At 30.8% G+C, this 20,894-nt stretch overlaps 3 protein-coding genes across 6 annotated transcripts; 1 reads left to right on the plus strand and 2 right to left on the minus strand.

Moving 5' to 3' along the window:
- Positions 1-488: 488 nt before the first annotated feature.
- LOC100499776 (uncharacterized) lies at positions 489-3,184 on the minus strand. The gene is given in 3 exon segments (NM_001248943.1): positions 489-754; positions 875-974; positions 2,847-3,184. Coding segments are annotated over 3 exon segments (546 nt in total). The 5' UTR covers positions 3,158-3,184; the 3' UTR covers positions 489-619.
- Positions 3,185-8,690: 5,506 nt separating this feature from the next.
- On the plus strand, positions 8,691-15,799 carry LOC100779846 (aspartic proteinase 36). Of its 4 annotated transcripts, XM_006587738.3 has the most exons (11): positions 8,692-9,156; positions 9,410-9,533; positions 9,950-10,197; positions 10,642-10,869; positions 11,703-11,865; positions 11,938-12,017; positions 13,210-13,300; positions 14,166-14,207; positions 14,700-14,775; positions 15,089-15,160; positions 15,548-15,799. In XM_006587738.3, the coding sequence occupies exons 1-11, from the start codon at positions 8,933-8,935 to the stop codon at positions 15,688-15,690; spliced, it is 1,491 nt and encodes a 496-aa protein (XP_006587801.1). In that variant the 5' UTR covers positions 8,692-8,932; the 3' UTR covers positions 15,691-15,799. The 4 variants fall into 4 exon arrangements, with proteins under 4 accessions (XP_040861094.1, XP_040861095.1, XP_006587801.1 ...); XM_041005160.1 differs by lacking the exon at positions 15,548-15,799 and having other exon boundaries at positions 8,691-9,156; positions 14,704-14,775; positions 15,089-15,164; XM_003534458.5 differs by lacking the exon at positions 14,166-14,207 and having other exon boundaries at positions 8,693-9,156.
- A 399-nt stretch (positions 15,800-16,198) lies between these two features.
- Positions 16,199-20,161, minus strand: LOC100780920 (uncharacterized). The gene is made up of 5 exons (NM_001255428.3): positions 19,941-20,161; positions 18,794-19,026; positions 17,990-18,070; positions 17,163-17,504; positions 16,199-16,532 (listed from the first exon to the last, which is right to left on the minus strand). The coding sequence occupies exons 1-5, from the start codon at positions 20,104-20,106 to the stop codon at positions 16,431-16,433; spliced, it is 924 nt and encodes a 307-aa protein (NP_001242357.2). The 5' UTR covers positions 20,107-20,161; the 3' UTR covers positions 16,199-16,430.
- Positions 20,162-20,894: the final 733 nt, after the last annotated feature.

Consider the following 20,894-nt stretch of genomic DNA (forward strand, 5'->3'; position numbering starts at 1 on the left):
TAACACTTTAAATAGTAAAACAATATTTTTAATAATTAAAAAACATTATCTAAAAAACTTTAAAGATAAAAAATAAATGTAAGCACTTAAAAAATAAATAAATTACAAAAACAAAAAAAAAATACTAAATTGCAAAGATAAAAAATTATTTAAGCAAAAAAAAAAGTCACAAGAACATGTAAATGTGAATTAAGTCATGATAATATGATAATGATTTAGAAACATATATCTTAATCTGATTTGACAAGTATACATCCAACCACGTGCTAGGCATTATTTAGATAATATTAGCTTACTAAAATACCTCTGGATTAGATATACCTTGACATCTCTGATTCGATATCCACATTTATCACAGCCATTTCTATTTTATTTTTAAGAATATCAGCCAGGCCACTTTATAGACACCCCATGATCAAGTTGATGACTTAAATAATTGAGGAACCCTTCCCTGGACTTAGGGAATAGGGAATAAACAACTACGGCTTGCAACAATCACATGATGACATTTCTTCATCTTCCAATCATCATCATTCATCAGCTTACAATTGCATAAAATACTTACAGAGGGAGTCAAGCATATTATTTTTACATAGAAAGAGAATAGTCATATATATTTTTAGCTAGATCGAACTTTGTCAATGGCATCAACCAAATCATCGTATTTAGCTCCAGTAACTTCTTTTACAACCTTGTTGTCCTTCAGAATTTTAAAAGTGGGAACCACGTTAATTCCCAGCTCTTTTGCCAAGGGCTGCGAACAAACCATTAAACAAATTAATACCATGTTTGTCAACGAAAGTATTGGTTAACTTTAGGCTTAAGCAAGGGTGTAAATAAATAAATTAATTAAGATAGCTCATTACATCCATACCCTGTTCTCTTGGTTGCAATCAAGCTTTAGAAAGACAACATCCAGATACTTTTCAGATAATTCTTGAAACTTTGGAGCCATCACTTTGCAAGGGCCACACCTGAAAAAAAAAAAAAATCATAAATTCGTTTCGAAGGTTATCCAAATATTCAGTTGGTAATAAGCAGCAATGATAACAATGTCATAAAGGATCAACCAAATCAAGATCCTTAAAATTAGATAAACATTCCTGCAGTACCACACCAGAGAATGACAAAAACAAATTAACCTTTAGTACTAGTAAATTATAATTACTTAAGAAACTTGCTTTCACCATTTCATAAACTAATGAAATAATCAGCTTATCACTATTTAGGTCACATGACATCTCTATAAAATTTCATGTCCAATCCACTCTTGCACATGGCTGAAAAAATAAAACACAAGTATACTCTTATGCAAGCTAAATCAGATAAAGCTAGTCGTCAATGACTACATACAAGTGACCTGATTTGGGACCATTTGCCTCATATACCAAAAACTGATACAACTTCATAACAAAATTACGACATGTATAGGCCCTTGGAAAGCACATAATTGCTAAAAAGTTTGACGCTTAATTGTATCTCAAAGGCCAGCTTAGAAGCTTTCCACCAATGTCAGACTGGAAAGCATAAACACAAATATTCATCTTAATATTTGGCCCACATACAGATGTTCAGCATTTTCATTTAAGTACTTTTGTCATGGCACTTTATTTTCACTTTATCATTACCTGATATATTTAACCAGATAAATGCCTCCTCATCTTTTTTTACCAATAAAATAAGGGGTCACCTTGTTGGCAAAAGCAAGAAGCTATAACTATTGATAGTAAAATCTACTATTAGTAGAGATGCATCAAGTGTGGTTATAACTTCTCACTTTCCCCCCTAAAATGAACCCCACCCTTCAGAGGAACTAAATTCTTTTTCTCCCACACTTCATAAGATGAACTTTAGTAGTTTTGTTCGGGGTGTAACCTTGGCAGAGATTCATCTAGAACCTTCCCCTCTTAGGCACAGACCTACACACAGTGATATTGTTCAGTGATATATTGTGAGAGAATATAAGCCTGATCTACAATTGATTCTCTGTGGTGCTGGTAAAAAATGCCAGCTTATACATATTTCTGAAAGCAGGAAAAGAATTGAAAATCACAAGAGAGAGATAGAGGATTTATAAAGCAATAATTTTTTATCAAGAATTTTTTAAACCGCTAATAGTGTCAGAAAACATGTGCAAACTGTGATATTAAGTAAACTTTTGATGCCATATCTGTTTGTATTACCAATTCCAAGCTGTACAGGTCAACACTGATTATGATTGAAACTATGACCAAGATTCTAAATTGCAGTCACGGTTACAAATTCATTGCAATCTTTAATATTGCAAGAAATTGCAGACAAATGTGGCCAATGCAACTGTAATTATGGTCCTAGAGACCTCAAAAACCTTGACCAAGTCTAAGCTTGTTCCAATCACACAAATCGTTTCGATTTTTTGCTCGTTGTTCGGTAGTGTGGGAAAATCACTTTCAACACACTTTCATGATAGCAGGGGACGAGTGCAAATGAATGGCATCCCAATTTCCAAATTAAACCTCATATATATTTTGTTTGTACTACCAATCAAGTGTAAACAGCAAAGTGATTTTCATTTTTCTTTTTCCGCTTTTCACTTTCAGCAAAGACCGAATTAATTGAGGAGTGATACCAATGTTGATCTTGAGCCTTGACAAAATCAGCATAAAGCTAACCATAACCATGTTTACCAAGGAATCTCACAGCTAAGAGAGACAACATAGGTAGTTGTACAGTACTACTAAACAAAGTAAAGTATGATTCTTTTTCTTCAATTCCAATCCAATCCATCATCACACCACATAACATTATTATAAAAAGAAAAGCACATGATTATAGGCTATAAGTTATAACATAAGATAGAAAGATACCATTGTGTGTACATGTCAAGGACAACGGTTTTATCCCCGGCAGCCTTAACGATCGGCCAGAAGGTATCCTTGTTAACCTCAGTGACCTGTCCCACTGTAACTGTGGGCCCCGTAGTTTCCAAACTAGATCTTACACTAACACTCCCACTCCTCCTCAAACTCAAACTTCTACTAGTGCTTAAACTCACACTAGCAATGTTTATGTTACCAAAACAAGAACCAAGTGAAGATCTCAAAGAAGATGCACTATCTAAGGAAGCAGGAGATGAAACCCATTTACAGTTAGGTGAGATACAAAGATTCAGAGCCATAATTGGGGCTTGTTTTGGGGGGGTGTTCCAATCTCTCCAATGCCAAAATGGAGAGAACTCAACTGAGATGATATGGTGGTGGAAGTGGTGTGGAGGGGAGTGAGTATAATCTGAAAAGACGACATTGCCCTTGTGATTTGTGTATGGTATTTTTTGCCATCTCATAATGAAGGTGGTCTTGGTAAATTGCACCGAGCAGCCACGTTGAAGAGAGTGAGAACGATGTTGGAACAATTAAGCTCGCTAGTTTTTTAAGCGTTTTTACCAAACTGCCCTTGTGTATATTTTTTTTTTCAGTGTCGAGAAAAACAAAAATACCTTTGTGTTGTTTTGTGTTTGTGAATTGTGACCTCTCCTTCTCCACATGAAATGCTCACAAAATCTTTGATCACCCTGAAAAAATCTCTTCTATTGTTCCGTTCACGGGACATTCCAATAGAAGTATTCCCACACGTATGATTTTTTGTATTTATGAAAACTTTATCACTTAATAATCATACTCATATTCTACTTTGTTTTATTTTACAATTATAGGTATGCGCTTAATCCTAATGTGCACCAACATTGTTGTTGAAATTTACGTCCTTGTCGCCATGGAAAATATCAAGCAGGAAAAAAAAAAAGACACATGAAATAGACAATATTACAATTTACAATTGATTTTTCAGTTAACCATTGGTTAGTTCAAGCCAAACGTATTTGATTTTTAGCTTATTTATTTGTTTAATAAAAAATGTTATTTATTAAAAATTTTATTTTATTATTTTATATTTTATAAAATAATCAAAATAATTTTCATGTTAGTATAACCTTAATATCATTAATGAAAAAAAAATATTAATGACTAATGGTTACAAAATATAAGTTTTGTTTCACGGTTCTTTTCTTTTTCTCCGCCCACAACAGTAACGACAAATGAAGGAAGTTCTTTTTTTTTGGCATGCTTCAAATCCCCAAACCCGAAAATGATTGAGAGTGGGGAAGGTGAGAGGAGAAGAATGTTGGGTCTGAGTAGCAGCAGGGGACAGAGATTTGGGGGTTTCTTCCTCTTCCTCTTCAGCAATGGTGAGGGGAATGACACTAACAACCATGACGATGTAGCGCATGAGCAACGCCAGGAGAACTCTAAGGGATTATGCCTTAGTGGGGAACTAAAGGGCAAAGAAAGATCAAAGGCTCATGTCGTAGTGGATTCATTGCGAGTTTATGGCTAGGGTTCATAGATGATTCACATAGTATACCAAGTAGGTTAAGAACAATTAAAATGTGGATTCATTGCGAGTTTATTTTATCTATTCATATCTGGGAAATGGATTCTCTGTAGTAACATTTTCATTAGATGTGATCTAGCCCTTTAATAAATCTTGTTAATAAAATATGTTTTATCAAAAAGTTGAAGATTTTAAGTTTTACAGAATAAATTGTGAGGTTATTCTGTAAAAAAATGGTGAGATTATCACACTTTAACAATCTCATTTTTTTCCAGATATTTTGTTTTAAATATTAGAATGTTATTATGCTTGTACAAGTGCAATTAATGATTAGTCTATATGACTTGAAATTAAGTCAAGCTAAATTGAAGATTCGATAAGAATTAGATATGAATCTTTTATTTAAACTTGATATGAATTTAATTTAAGTTGATGAACAACTTAATTCAGCTGGTTAATTCAGTTTGATTTGAAATTATAATTATTTTACATATTTTATTTATTTTATAAGAAAATAAAAAAATATTAATTATATGAATGTAGTAATGTATAGGCTTAGATATGGTTAAGATTTCTTATAAATGACAAATTTCAGTGTGAGTTTCTAATAAATTTCTTGTTGTTTGGAATTTTTTATACATTCAAACTTTTGTTTAGAGGCTGTATCATAGTTTAGTGACTGCGTGTCTTCTTACAACTTTTTAATATAATCAATAATTATAGTGATGCTATATTATTATTTAACTAAAAATATGATTCACAACAAAAGTTTTAATATATCATAAACTTATAATAACAAAAAAAAATTATAAGGAACTTAGAATAAAATTCGATCATTTATCAGAAACTTTAAAATATATTTCAGTTAAAGTAAAATATAAAATTTAGAAATTTAAATTTAAATTTAAACTTAAAAAATAAAAAATAGAATTTAAAATCTAAAATTATAATTTTAAAATTGATGGATGACTTAATAAAGCAATAATGTGGATTAAGATGAAAAGATTATTTAATAATGCAATCAGTAACAAGAAAACACAGACAACTTGGTTAATTAAAATCCATGTCTTGATATAGTAGTATGAATATAATTGTTTTGAGAAAAAAATAGCATAAAAATATATTACATGATTATAGTATAACTAAAAAGTAAAATGGAAGTTGAGACCTCTTCATTACACTATTTTTGTGCTAATTAATAATTAATGTTAAGAGTGTCACATATTTCTAACGTGTTTAACTAAAATATTTAAACTTTATAAATATTAATTATTATATATATATATATATATAAGGATAATTACTTTTCAATAAAATATAATCACAACCCACATCTAAAAAACATATAGTCACATGATTATATAAAAAATATAAAGTAAATTAAAAATAGATTTAATAATATTAGATACTTACCTATTAAAACATTTTTGTCATGCATGCAGATTTTGTAAATGGTCAAACCTCATAAAATAAAAAATATGACAAGGAAATTTGTTATTATAACATATTTCTTCCACACTTGTTGTAGAATAAAACTCTAACATTGAAGGGTTTTTTTTCAACCACACTAAATTTGTCTTTATTGTTCAACACTACAAAATTATTAATGATGTATGTTTTCTTCTTTCATTTTTTTAAACTTATTTTCAACTTTTCTTGGTAGAGTAGTATGAATATAATTGTTCTGCCAAAAATATATAAAAACTAGACTTAAAAATTAAATTGCATGACTGGAGTCTAAATAAAGAGCCAAAAAAAAAAGAAGTTGGCATCTCTTCATCAATTAATCTCATATTTGTGTTAATAATCATTTATTCTTAATAATGTTAAGAGGGTTTCTTAATCACAAAACTCGACCTTTATGAATACATTTTTATGTAGAAAAAATATTATTCAACAAAATATATCTATCAAAAGATATAAAAAAGAGGTCAATGTTTATGTATGACGGTGTAAAATAATTTTATATCATTATTTAATCATAAATTATGATTTATTTTAAGATAATTAGTTTGTTAACAAATTTACAGTATATGATGCGTTGTGATTGAATGACTGTATAAAATTTTTTACACTATCAATATATAACTATTTTTCTCATAAAAATGTTTTAAAAAATTGTTAATTTTTAATAATAGAAAATTGTTATAATTACTTCTTCATAGTGTTGTTGCAATTAGCCTTTGTTTCTTGATGATTCTTCATTATGTTACAATTAGTCTTTACTTCTCGATGATTGCTGAAGTATCCTTTGTATCTTGTTCATGGTTGAAGGTACAATATTGAAAAGATGCAAGAAAGTAAATTCTATCAATATGAAGTTAAGTTAGAGATATTTATAAAGTTTATGTAATGAAGAGCAATTATAATAATAATTTATTTATTCGTCTCTTAAGAATATGAGAAATTGTCATTATATTTTATTATTATTAAAGTTTATGCATTAGTGGTAATCAAGGTTATCAAACTCAAGAGATTACGCAGATTCGTGAGAGTTTCATAGATTTGACTCTTAGACTCAACTCATAGACTCCTTCCTATAAAAATAATAACAAAATATCTATAAATAAAATACTAATTAAATATTTCAATAATATAATAAAACAAAAAGGTACATTATAAAGTTCATAATATTTAAATAACCAAGTTTAATAATAATACATTACTACTAGATAATAACTTACAGACATTATAACAGTGGTAGATTATTATCATCGATGATTTGATGTTATTAGAGAACACGAGTTTGATATTATTAAAAAGTGAGAATTTTGTATTTAAGAATAACACTCTAAATGAATGTATGTTAAATGCTAAACAGACAAAAAATAATAAAAAAAGAACTTATAATTTGATTTATTTTTTTTAATTTACTAACTCGTTCAATCAATAATAAAAGTTTACTAAGTTTAGAGTTTAATAGAAATCTACTAACAAAGAAGTTTAGTGAAGAGTCAACTTCTAAATTCGAAAACTCCTATGAATTAGCGAATTATAACTTTGGTGGTAATTAAAGTTTACGTACGTTTGTTTAGGAAATCAATTATTTGAGCCACTCATTTATCGAATTCAAGGTAGTTTAAAATAAATTGTGTTGTTTCAATACCAAAAAGAAACTGATATGAAATTGATTTAAAATAAATTTACATTAAATAATGGTCTATTTGTGTTTTTTTTATAAATAAAAACAATGGTCACCTCTGATTTCTTGAGGCCAAACATTGAGTTATTGGCAAGAGTTTATTGACACATATTATGCACGGTTTATTGGCAATTATACGTTTGAAAAAAAAATATTATTATAAATATAATATTTATTTAAATTTTATTGAGTAATAGCACAGGTCGTAAAATATAGATTATTAAGAAGTTAAATGATTTATATCAAATTTAATATTCTACACAATTATAAAATTAATAATTATTAAAAGTAAATATTCCAATGCATATATTAAATTTTGTTGTAAAAAAATAATATATTAAATTTATTATAACAAACAATTATAAAATTATTAATTATTAAAAAATATATATTATAAGGAAAATTATTATTTTTAAAATAAAATTTTAAGGCTTATCTTACCAACTTTCTCTATATTTTAAATGGCTCAAATATATAGCATAATATAGATTATTAAGAAGTGAAATAATATATTTATGCATAAATTATTTATATACATATTAAATATACTAAATAATTGTAAACTTAATCATTATTAAAACTGAATATTTTAATACATTTATTAAATGTAATATACTAAATAGTTATATAATTAATAATTATAAAAAATAAATATTATTATAAACTATTTAAAAAAAATTAAAATTAAAATTACATTATCACTTATCTTATTAATTTTTTCTAGATTTTAAACTGTTCAAAATATTTTTGATACGACGACTATGATAAAGTTGAAGTTTTATTCGATAATTCTCAATGATTAAAGTTATAAAATCAAATCAACGACAATTTTAAGAAAACATGATACCAAATCTAATCTTAATAGGAAAACAAATAGTGCAGACTAAAGAAAATCAAAATATAACAATGCATGTGATGTTGCCAAAACTGGGGTGGCTAGGTGGCAAAGTGTAATCAGTGGCGCGTGTTGGAAGAAAAAATGTGAAGCGGAAAATTGGATTCATGCTATGCACATTGCAAAGCAAAAAACAAGGAAAAAAACTGAACGAAGCAAGCAAAGGACAAAAAATAAAAAGAGAGAGAAACAAAGACAACGTTACAATTTACAACAACAAAACAACGTTGTTTATTTATGGTTAAGCCATTTTTATTAATGTTTAAAATACTACATTGTACAAAGACGTGCCGTTTGCCGTTGAAACCGCGAAAAATTCCTCTTTTCTCTCTCAAACGTCTTTGTTTTACAAAACGGCTTCGATTTACTTTTGTGTTTGTTTGTTTCTTCCCCTTTCCCTCTTCTCTGTTCTCATTCACCGACCCTTATTGCTATCTGGGTCGGCAATGTTTTTCAATTAGTGTTTCTGCGTTGTTTCTTCTTCATTTTTGCTTTCTCTCGAAGCTAGCTCGCTCTACCATCCCGAGATGGATCTCAGAGAAAGATTGGTACGTCTTGTTGTGAGCTTGTTCGTTGTTGTGCAACTTTGTTGCCACGCCAATGCGAATATGGTGTTCCCCGTTGTGCGCAAATTCAAAGGTCCCGCTGAAAACCTCGCTGCTATCAAAGCTCATGATGCTGGTCGCCGAGGTAGATTTCTCTCGGTCGTTGATCTCGCTCTCGGTGGCAATGGCCGTCCTACTTCAACTGGGTTGGTTTTGCTTCTTCCTCTTCCTTTCTCTTTTCATTTTGTTCTTTCGCATGCACTTCAATTCTTGTTTAGGGGATATATAAGGTTGCTTGAGTCCTTAAGAAACAAGGAAATAACAAAAACTAACTATACTAATAATTAATCAACATTTGCCAATAAAAAAAATTATGTGTATTTTCTCATTTCTGCCTTGCATGATTTGAAGCCTGTCACCTTTTTTTTGATGTTGTTTATTATTATTCCATTTGTTCAGGCTGTATTATACCAAAATTGGGCTTGGCCCAAATGACTACTATGTGCAAGTTGATACAGGAAGTGACACTCTGTGGGTGAATTGTGTTGGCTGCACAACATGTCCCAAGAAAAGTGGTCTTGGGGTATGTGTCCACTGCTTAAACATTCATGCCATTTGGTTGAAATATAAGTATATTGAGAGTTGCTATGGTAGTATACTAGTATAGTATAGTACCTAGTATAGTACCTGTTTATTTTGTTTTTCCCTAGGTATCGGCATCTTGGATGAGAGAAATGGATTCCCTGCATTCACACATTCACTCATTCATGGATCAGAACCGTTGGATGACGGTGCACATTTTAAGTTGAATTTGTTGAGATAAAATATTGAGTCGTTTGATCTTCATCCAATGATTCTGATAAGCTGAATGTGTGAATGAGGGAGGGAAGAAACAAGGGTATTGGAGCAGTCCCTATGTATATGACATTTGAGTCATGCCTGACATAGTAGAATTCATATTGCTTATTTAGGTTTTACTATATTATTGTAACGTTGCAGATGGAGTTGACCCTCTATGACCCTAACTCATCAAAAACTTCAAAGGTGGTTCCTTGTGACGATGAATTTTGCACTTCCACATATGATGGTCCAATTTCTGGATGCAAAAAAGACATGTCCTGCCCGTACAGCATAACTTATGGAGATGGAAGTACGACCTCTGGGTCCTATATTAAGGATGATCTTACATTTGACCGAGTTGTTGGTGATCTCCGTACTGTACCTGATAATACCAGTGTGATTTTTGGGTGAGTGTAATTTATAACTCTTCACATTAAACACACACAGTTGATTAGGGGAAGTAGATAGATGACTTGGCAAGTAATTGAACCTTTGACGTCACCACATCCTGACCTTAAAGACCTGTGCCAATGCCAATTGAGCTCCAAGCTCATTGGCACGTATTGTCAAATATTGCAGGCCCCAATAGGATCTTCTCTGCTGTAAAACGCAGTTAATTGTTTTGTTCTATACAAAGATACTTTCCCTTATAATCATTTGTCTGTTTCTACCAGATTTTCCTTGGGGAATCTTGAGTAGTGTCTTAAGTTTACTTATTTATTTTTGGGTCGGTGCAAGCGAAACGGCAGGAGTTTTCACTTGTCGCCATGTGAGCCAAAGGTCATGGTTACCCTTCCCTAGATCCATTGTATTTGGCTTTTATGTTTTCCTGAGTATTCTCTTGCTGATAGGTGTGGTTCTAAACAATCTGGGACATTGAGTTCAACCACTGATACATCCCTTGATGGAATAATTGGTTTTGGACAAGCAAATTCTTCTGTGCTTTCCCAGCTTGCTGCAGCTGGAAAGGTGAAAAGGGTATTTTCGCACTGCCTTGACACCGTTAATGGAGGAGGAATATTTGCCATAGGGGAAGTGGTGCAGCCAAAAGTTAAGACAACTCCATTGGTACCAAGAATGTATGTACTGAATCATCTTAGCTTTTTTGTTTCCATGCCATGTTATTTCCTGTAAATGTATTTGGTTTGTTTTGTTGTTTGATGATAGTAATTTGATGGATTGGTGGTGTATCTATTTAATGATGACCCTCACTGCCGTTTAACTTCCAGAGAAGCATATATTAAGTTTCATAAATGTAATTTTTCTGAAGACTTGTATTGACTTAGGAATTTTTTATTGTCTAGTCAAACTTAGCAAAGGCCTTATGATTGTGGTATAAAATTTATCAGACAATGAAAACACTGTAAATGTGAGATATATAACTTGAGCACAAATAATCTGTAATGGGTTTTTATTTGTATATTGCTTCACCTCAATGTCATTACTGTAGATGTGTCAGGAAATCAACCTTCTCAGGGGTTTTATTTTCTTTTTACACCTGTTTAAGGTCTTGTTTTGAATTATTTAAGATTTAAAATTGTAAAAATATTTCTTTATGGTTACTATAAGAAAAAATTGTATATATGAAATTTCAGCTCTATTTCTGTCTCTAGTATTTACTATTTATATATACAAATCCTTTTGTTTTCTATAGTCCACTTGAGGGGCCAATGGATCCCATAGACAATTGAATAGAGATTTCTTGTTGCATCTTCTATTCTTGTAGGGCCGTCATCTTTTATGAAGGTAGACTCACTGCGCAATCTCTGATATAAGCAATAAAACTTTCAGCATAAGAGCTCTGGCATATTCTCTTACAGATGTTATATTAGATTATTCTAGTGTACTTCATAACAAGTTTAGGTTTTGGCAATGGAATTATGTCATAACTGTAGTCTCCTGACTATTTCAGGGCACACTACAATGTGGTTTTGAAGGACATAGAGGTTGCTGGGGACCCTATACAGCTCCCCACGGATATATTTGATTCTACAAGTGGGAGGGGAACAATAATAGATAGTGGTACAACCTTGGCTTATCTTCCAGTCTCAATTTATGACCAGCTATTGGAGAAGGTAAGAGTAATTTTAAGAGTTAAGTAAATCAATTTTTTCCACCTGAATTCTCATGATTATTCTTTGTGATAGACTTTGGCTCAGAGGAGTGGAATGGAATTATATCTTGTTGAGGATCAGTTTACTTGTTTCCATTATTCCGATGAAAAAAGGTATGATACTTATCTTTCCGACTTTATTTCACTTCATATAGAGGGGGAGTTTTGCGCTTCTCTTTTCTTTTGAAATAAGCATCATTTTCCCGTATTTAGGTGCGGTGCTCCTTTTGTTTGATTTGTCATTGTTTAATTGACATATACACCGTATTAATATAATTTGTGGGAGATACTAAGGTTTATTTTCTTGGTTGTTTAATCCATAGGGTATGGTAATGCCAGATTGTCATTTAAATTTATCTTAAAAAATATCTAGCTATCACTGTTTTGATGATATCAGTAATCAAATATTCTGGATTATGCAAGGGGGGAATGATTGTGACAAAAGAAAGCAACTTTGTTTTTGTATTATTTTTTTTTTAACTTTAGCAGTGACAGCTTTGACATAATCGATTCATTGACTTCAAAATTACTGATTAGATTCTTGATGAAGTGAATGAATCTGATGGTATTATATGGATTATTTAATAGCCAAGGATGCATTGTAGGCATGTTCTTCAAATAATACTCTGAGATGACCTTTCTTGTTCCTTTTCATTTTCTGTTGGGTTTTTGTATTACTTTGTCCTTTTTTACTTTGTTTAGAAAAGCAGCTGTTGAGTTGGTTGAATGATTCAACAAATAATCTCTTGTATGATTGTTCAACTTGACTAAAAGAGATATATATATATATATATATATATATTCCATCCATATGTGAGGGCGAGCCCTGGTGTAGCGGTAAAGTTGTGCCTTGGTGACTTGTTGGTCATGGGTTCGAATCCGAAAACAGCCTCTTTGCATATGCAAGGGTAAGGCTGCGTATAACATCCTTCCCCCATACCTTTGGACAATGGGGTACGAAATAAAAAATATATAAATTCCATCCATATGTACTAAGAATTTTATACCTTGGTATCTTATTATCTTATTGAACAAAAATGGTGAACTCAGCACCTTTTGAGATTTTGAGAAGAGTTGCTTCCCCTAAATGATAGATGTAATAGTTCCACGAATTAGTCACCCTTGAACAAGATAGTCTCATACATGCAGAAATATTAATGGGCTCAAATTGTTCAAATGATATTGTGATATACATAGTATATATTCTTTCAGCGAATTAAGTTGCATCAGTTCAAGAAGACAATGAGTTCACTTTTATTTTCTTGCATATGCAGCTCTTAACTTGTTGACCGTTGAATTTTTGCAGTCTTGATGATGCATTTCCAACTGTCAAGTTTACCTTTGAGGAGGGGCTTACTCTGACAGCTTATCCTCACGATTACCTATTCCCGTTTAAAGTGAGTGGAAACTTGATTTATGATTTTATATTTACACAGTTCTGATTTATAACCTTTGTGACTGCTAGAGGCTCAACCAGTCAAAAAATATACAATTTTTTTTTTCATATGAAAACTATACTATTAAGCATAGTTTTACATATCGAACTGGTGATCGATCTGTCAAAGACAAAGCCAAAAAATAAATACATCACAAATTAATATAATTTCACAAGCTCATTATTTAAGTTCAAATCTATATTAATATTATTTTATTTATTATTCATATTTATTTATATATTGAAAGATCAAAATTATATATATAGATACTTTTTATATAATAAATATAATAGATATTTTTATTATGATATTTTACATATTTAATATAATAACCCAAAATGCTAGTTTTGTCCGCTAATGTTTATTATGTATTTATGCCAAATGGTGATTTTTATTTGTATTTAGTTTTCAAAATATTAATAGTTTTCGTATACATTTAGCAAATGAATAGAGTAGCTCAATGGTTAGGTATTTTTTAAGGAGAAGTTAGATCCATACTTCATTCCTTGCTTGAGTTAATTTTTAGACTTAGATACATTTTTTTTCCTATAATTTAATATTTTTATCTTTATATTTTTTTTGTCTTTTTAAAATAAATTTGTTTTATTTTTTGTCTTTAAAACGTTTTAAATAATACTTTTTTACTGTTTAAACCGCTTTGAAGAAAAAAAACAAAACAAACATATTTTAAAAGAAATAAAACAAAATTTTATTTTGAAAAGACAAAAATAAAAAATATTAAATTATAGTAACTAAAAAATATTTAAACTTTTATTTTGATAATAAAAGATTAGTTAATGGTGAGTTTCACATGAGAGAATTGCAGGTAAAAAAGGCTGACAGCAGTCAAATCACAGGCACAAAAAAGGTGAGGCTGTACGTGACAGATTGTACAAGGAGTATTTAAAAAATAAGAAAATAATAAAAATGAAAGTGACCCAGACTGATCGACTGGATCACACCCTCTTTGATTGATTAGTGGTTTTATATGTGCATACATTCTGATTTGATAAGCTTTGTGACTGCTAGATGCTCCATCACTCAAACACTATACAAGTTTATTTTCATATGAAAACTATACTATTAAGTTTAACTTGTTGCCTAAATTGATTTCTCCCTCTTGGAAATTTACTGGGTGTTTTGTACATTGTGGAATTGAAAGTTAAAGTCTGTTTATTTATCTTCACTACACTGTTGACTACAACAATAATTTAAGTTGTCTTCTGGAGAATTTTACAATGCAATTGTTTTTTTAAAATGTATGCCATTTTTTGTTCAGAAAAATTCAATTTCGATAAATTTGTTTCAGGCGTTCAATAGTGCTATTTCTTGATATTATTTTATTGTCATTGTCGTCTAGGAAGACATGTGGTGTATTGGCTGGCAAAAAAGTACGGCACAAACTAAGGATGGAAAGGACCTAATTCTTCTCGGAGGTGAAGTTTAGAATAAAACTTCACTTATAATTTAATCTATTGACTTCTTGGTATAATTTGGTAGAAGGCATGATTTATTTATTTAGTCCTTCTTATAAAATAAGAACTTGTACATTCTGTAAGCTCTAGAGTCTGTTTCTGTTATATGTTAGCTATTCTTGTTAAATTAAAAACTTCAATATTGCTATTGTTATGTTTGTACTTACCTTGTACCTGGCTGATGGTAGTTTAAATGTACAACTTATGATCATTTTGGACATTAGTACCATTGGATAACTATCATTTATTTACTTGAAATTATTTCCAACTGCAGATTTGGTGCTGACAAACAAATTATTCATATATGATCTTGACAATATGAGCATTGGATGGACTGATTACAATTGTGAGTACCCTCTTATTTTTATGATAAATTTACAAAGGTTGTTCCAATCATATCACCTGAGATTTGTTTCTTTTAATACTCCCCAATAACAATCATATTCCATCAATTTCCTGCTTTTGATGTCTCTATCCCCGAAAAATTATTACATGGTCTAGTGCCAAAGCAGTCCCACTTAATTTTCACATGATATGTATCCACATTTTTCAATTTTAAAGAGAAAAAAAGATAATAACATGTCACATGAAAATTGTTCAATACCAGGTGATCTTGGACCATACAACTCATTTGCTACTTTCATTTATGGCTATTGGCTTTTAATTTATAGTTAAATTTGTTGATACTGACATGTACTACGATGACCTAAGCATTGTCTTCTTGATTCTTTAGGCTCTTCCAGCATCAAACTGAAGGATAACAAGACTGGAACTGTATATACAAGGGGTGCACAGGATCTTTCTTCAGCTTCTACTGTGCTAATTGGAAAAATATTAACGTTCTTTGTGTTGCTTATTACCATGCTAAGCACTTAACTGAATGATATTATTGTATCGAGAGATGGCATTTAATTTATTTTGTTGTAACATAATTCCTTGAATGGTGAGCTTGATGCGAATAAATTAATTATTTATCGTCGTGTTAGATAGGGGAGACTTTTCAAAGTTCTTTTCAATTACCTCCTTGTACAATTTTCCAAATAGGGAAGGCAAAATATTCTAATGGATGCGATATCATTTTTTATGACGATGAAAATTGTTTTAAAAAAATAGCTTCATATAAACATGTCATATCAATCATTTCCATATTTTTTTTGCTTAGTAAATCATTATCACCCTCTTAAAAGGAAAACATGAATTTTGTATATGTAATCACATTTTAAAATAGCGTAATCATATATTAATTACTGATGAAAAAAATGATAATTGTAAAACTTAAGTGATTTTCTCCCTATTTTTTTGTTGTCATCTCATCTTGAGTTGTTTTGACTTTCACCAGCAAGAAGTAAAACTTATCTTTATTAAGCAAACTATCACACACATCTTGATTCCTGAATATTTGTTAGCTTGTTTTATAGCACAATAATCGAATGGTCTTTTGTGGTTGTGGCATCAAAAGAAGCAAACTTCTCACTTTATTGGCACACTAACAAATGTGAACATATTTACTTGTAACTTCGACTAAACAACCTAATGATGATAATCACACTTTATAATGACAATATATTTGCAGAACAAAGACATACAAGTTCAGTTGGTAAAATGGCAGGCTGGCTTTACAAAGTTGTCCTTAGGAATTGTACCACCAAATAAATTACTGCCAGGAGTAGTGCAATCTGGTATACATCCTGCTGAAAACTGTCGTCCCTCTGGAAGAACTGAATAAAAGCACACATAAACAATCAACAACTCTTGAAAGAAAATGACCTGTGTACTACAGCAATCTTCATGTGTATGGTAATCTTTCTTGCAAGGCATTCACACCATCATATTCTTGTGATAAGGTAGTCAATGGCATAAACTGAGAGATTTGAACAACTTGATTGATTCATTAAGAAGGTGCGTTTGGTCAAATTTAAGAAAGTGGCTTTATGCCTTTGCCTGGTTTGATAAACTTTCCAATAAATATTTATAGGAGAAGAAAATAAGAAAATAAAATGAATTAAGTTTTTCTCATAAGTTAAAATTAACTTATGGTAAGTTAAAAATCAGTTTTGAAAGAATCTAAATGATGAAAAGTTCTATAAATTAGCTTATGCATAAATTAATTTAAACTTATGAGAGACGCTTAACTTATTCTACTTTCTTATTTTCTTTCTCCTGTAAATACCTATTGAAGTCAAAATACACTTATTCATTTAAGTACCTATAATATAAATTCTTCTTCAGTATTTAAAAATTTGCTTACCTATACATTCCTTAAGTAAAACAAAAGCACCCAAGATGAAAAAACATAGGATACTGAAGCCAGGCATTTAGGATTCATCTATAGAAGAAAAAGAACTCACCTTGGTTGGATCGCCTGAAGGATCTGGATACATCTCCAAGTTCTCTTTTTTGGTTGAAATTTTACTACTCAAATTCTTAGCATTGTCACCCAAATCTTTGACAGATTCAACAGCAGCAAAGAGAGCACGTGATGTCCAGAAAAATGCCTGAGCACTAGCAGATGAAGCTGATAAGTCCCAGAATTCTTCATGCTCAATGACTTGGCCACTAATTTGGTTAAGAGTAAATTTGGAAGTAACTCTGAGTATCAGATCTCCTCCTAACACAGATTTTGGTTTCCCTCTTATTGTCCACCTGATACTTAAAACACTGGTTGACAGCATCACCATTTCCTGCACAGTCTGGCACCACACAATTTTTTTTTAAAAACTCTACACTTCCTTTCTATTTGTAGATTTAGGAGAGATGATTTTATTTCATTATATCAATATATACAACATAAAAATTTCCCCCTAATTTATCCTTTAGTATTAGTAAGTGGGAAAAAAGATTACTAGAGTAACAATAACTAATTTCACATCAATGTACTTTCTCACCTTTACACACTTTGTCACCTGATAGGAGTCCATCTTAATAAATAAATAAATGAAAAGTTGAACAAAAAATTCAATCCAATGTAGTTATTCTCTTTCTAAAGCTATTCAACAAAAGATAGACACCACACATTATGTAGCTTACGTATTTCCGGCACCTCAAATTAAAAAAAAGAAAAAGAAAAAAGAAGCATTTATCAAACAATGGAAGCTATAAGATGAGAAGGAACAACAGAATATCCATGCCTCATGGATTAATTGCTGCTTAAGAAGAACCTAGAAATTAAACTCACCACAGATGGGTTGTCTAGTGCACTGGTTGCCCATAGTCGTCTTTTATACTTTTCACGACCGGTAAAACTCCTAATAGGATCCTGAACGTGGTAACAGTATCATAGACATAACATAAAAAGAGTGGCAGAGCTTGAAAATATTTATTGGAATAACTAAACTATGATATCAATTCTTAAGAATAAAGGAATAACATCATTGAAGTTTTGAGATAGTTAAACGTATTTATGTTAAGAATTTTGTTAATGAGTGTCTTAAGAGTACTGAATTTTTTTTATGTCAAAAAACAATAAAATCATGTTAACACTTAATAACATTAAATGTTACATTTTTCATAGATAAAGCATTTCAGTTTTCAGCAGAAACTGTGCCTGAAGAATTAGTTTGCATTATTTTAACTACTCCAAAGTTTTCAAAACCTTTTGGGTTAGCCAACTAGCCATATAGCTACCCCTAAGTATAATGTGACTCTGAATTTGCATAAAAATCCAAGGAAGTAAACAAAGTGCTATGCCTTGTTCTATTACAAAGGGGAACTGCTGTTATAAGAAATGAATCATATTTGTTTCCTGATGAACTGATCAAATATAGAACATGTAGTGTGTCATGGACTATGGAAAATTAGAGAAATGCTAGGAACATAATCCCTCTTATTGATTGAAATCTATTAAAATCACAAAACTTTGTGGGTCCAACATCCTATTTAATGACTCTCTCTGATTTTGTAGTTTTTAATGAATTTTAACCAACAGGAAAGAGTGTTAAAAAATGTGTTACTAGCATTCCTACAAGAATTAAAGCAAGACCTTGTATGAGACGGAAACAGCAAAGATTCCAAGTGCTCGATTTTCCTCCCTTAGCTCAAGTATATCGCGTGCAAGTTGTCTTGCAGTGGATTCAACCAAGGGACTGCTGATGCACTCAAACTCATTGCAAAGCTCACCAAAGTCCATACCATCAACCATCTTATCAGCTTCTGAATACGATGCCTCGGTTGCGGTATCAGATGACATTTCACTCCTATCAGCATCATTGGCAACTGCAAAACATCTTAATACATAACATATATATACAAAGACTCTACTTGGATAAACTTCTTCATGAACTAAATTCAATTTATGTATCTTAACTTTTCGAGAAGTTAAATGAAAAGAGCTTCTTAAATGCATAAGTTGATTTTAGCTTATTCAGAAATTCAATTCATCATACCTTCTTGTTTTGGCTTTTTATAAGTAATTGTGGATAAATTTATCCAAACAGCACCTAATTCATAAATTAACTGTTAAATTTGTTAAGAATAATCCCACATCGGGTAATTCATGAATATGATAAGTGCTTATATAGCTGGGTAGACCACCCCCTTATAAACCAGTTTTTAAGGGGAATATGCCTTCACTGCACTATAAAATTTAATAAAATTCTCACGCACTTACCAAGCATTCATCATAAAATCGTGTATGAATAATCAATATTGTAATTGAATGAAACTAATTTCCATCGTCCACGTACCTTTGTATAATAAATATTTATTAGTCTTGTAATAATAAATAAGAACAATTCTTACATGACAAAACTTAGATGTTATTTCATCAGCACTTTTGAGGTTGTTCTCTAATCAAAATTAGAATTTCACCTCGATGAGCATAGGTTACTGAGGTAAAACTCTAATTTTAATCGATGAACCACGCTAAAAGTACCAATGAAACTGCATTTAAGTTTTATCCATTCCCAAAATAACAATTCTCACTATATACATGATCTAATAATCTAAAAAGTATCATCAACACAACCTTTTTAATAAATTTATATGAATGATCAACTATAGTTTAATATATTTTACACTCCAAGTTAACTAGATAAGAAGAAAAAACATGGCATGTTTTGTAACTAGTTATGTTTATGATGACGTTGAATTGTTGTTGTGTATAGAAATATGAAGAGAAGTAATGAAACCTCGCAATAAGAAAGAGTGGTAGTGGTGATCATGCAAGGAAGAGGGCATGCACGTGGAAGAGGAATGAAAAAACTTGGAGGGGAAGCATTTATTCCGGCGGAAACCGGCGGCGGCGGAGAGAGAAGCAGCGGCGAGAGAACAAGAAAACGCGGCTGTCAAAGTCATGTCTCCCCATTCCGTGGCTGAAGGTGTGTTGTTTCGGATTACAAACCAGATATGCAGAGAACAAGAGCCTCTTCTTTTTTTTCATTTTTTTTCTTAATTCACACTTAATTTCTGGATAAGGTGGGCCTTTCCCTTATTAAATACCATGCAATGTACTCTTTTTTCTTGGTAAAGTAGTTATTTTTTTGTGTATACTTATATTTTATAATGCAAAGAGGAAGACCATTGAGAGTTCAGAGTATATATAGATTTGTTTTATTCAAAGCTTTTCTTTTTTTTTTTATTCAGCATTGAGCGTATAGATTAACTGGCTGAGAATAATTTTAAATTACTCAATGGCCTAGTTTGGATATGTAATGAGGTTGTATTAAAACTTTGTAAAAAGAATTATGTCACTATTAAGTGATTTGTCTTATTTGAGTCCAAATACTTTTTTTAAAAAATAGAATAGAGGAAGGATATGGCTATTTTTCTTATTAATTGAAAAATTACAAAAATCCAATTTTGTCAGCTTTTTTATTTTATAATTAAAATCATATTTATGTTTGGGTCAAACTAATTTAATAATTTTGTTTCGTGTCTTATTGGGCTGGGCTAGCACAAGGCCAAGAGTAGGTCTTTTGTGTGTTTTCTGAAGAAACTTTTTTTTTTTTTTTATGTATAGTTACTCGTTAACAAAAGAAGCTTAGATGCAAACCAATAAAAGAGTAGGAAAATTAAAAAAGAAGGATCAGGATCCTGCTATTTCCAAATTGCATTTTGATGTTAAACTTCGATAAATTTGAGGT

This window comes from Glycine max, chromosome 9, assembly GCF_000004515.6.
Source record: "Glycine max cultivar Williams 82 chromosome 9, Glycine_max_v4.0, whole genome shotgun sequence".
Lineage (NCBI taxonomy): Eukaryota > Viridiplantae > Streptophyta > Magnoliopsida > Fabales > Fabaceae > Glycine > Glycine max.

Excerpts from the sequence above, each read along its gene's own strand:
- LOC100780920 (NM_001255428.3), bottom strand. The coding sequence starts at position 20,106 with ATGACTTTGACAGCCGCGTTTTCTTGTTCTCTCGCCGCTGCTTCTCTC. Across the intron at positions 19,027-19,940 it reads CCACTCTTTCTTATTGCGAG|TTGCCAATGATGCTGATAGG; the intron begins GTTTCATTACTT and ends GATGTTTTGCAG. Across the intron at positions 18,071-18,793 it reads CTGTTTCCGTCTCATACAAG|GATCCTATTAGGAGTTTTAC; the intron begins GTCTTGCTTTAA and ends TACCACGTTCAG.
- LOC100779846 (XM_006587738.3), top strand. The coding sequence starts at position 8,933 with ATGGATCTCAGAGAAAGATTGGTACGTCTTGTTGTGAGCTTGTTCGTT. Across the intron at positions 10,198-10,641 it reads AATACCAGTGTGATTTTTGG|GTGTGGTTCTAAACAATCTG; the intron begins GTGAGTGTAATT and ends TCTTGCTGATAG. Across the intron at positions 14,776-15,088 it reads GGACCTAATTCTTCTCGGAG|ATTTGGTGCTGACAAACAAA; the intron begins GTGAAGTTTAGA and ends TTCCAACTGCAG.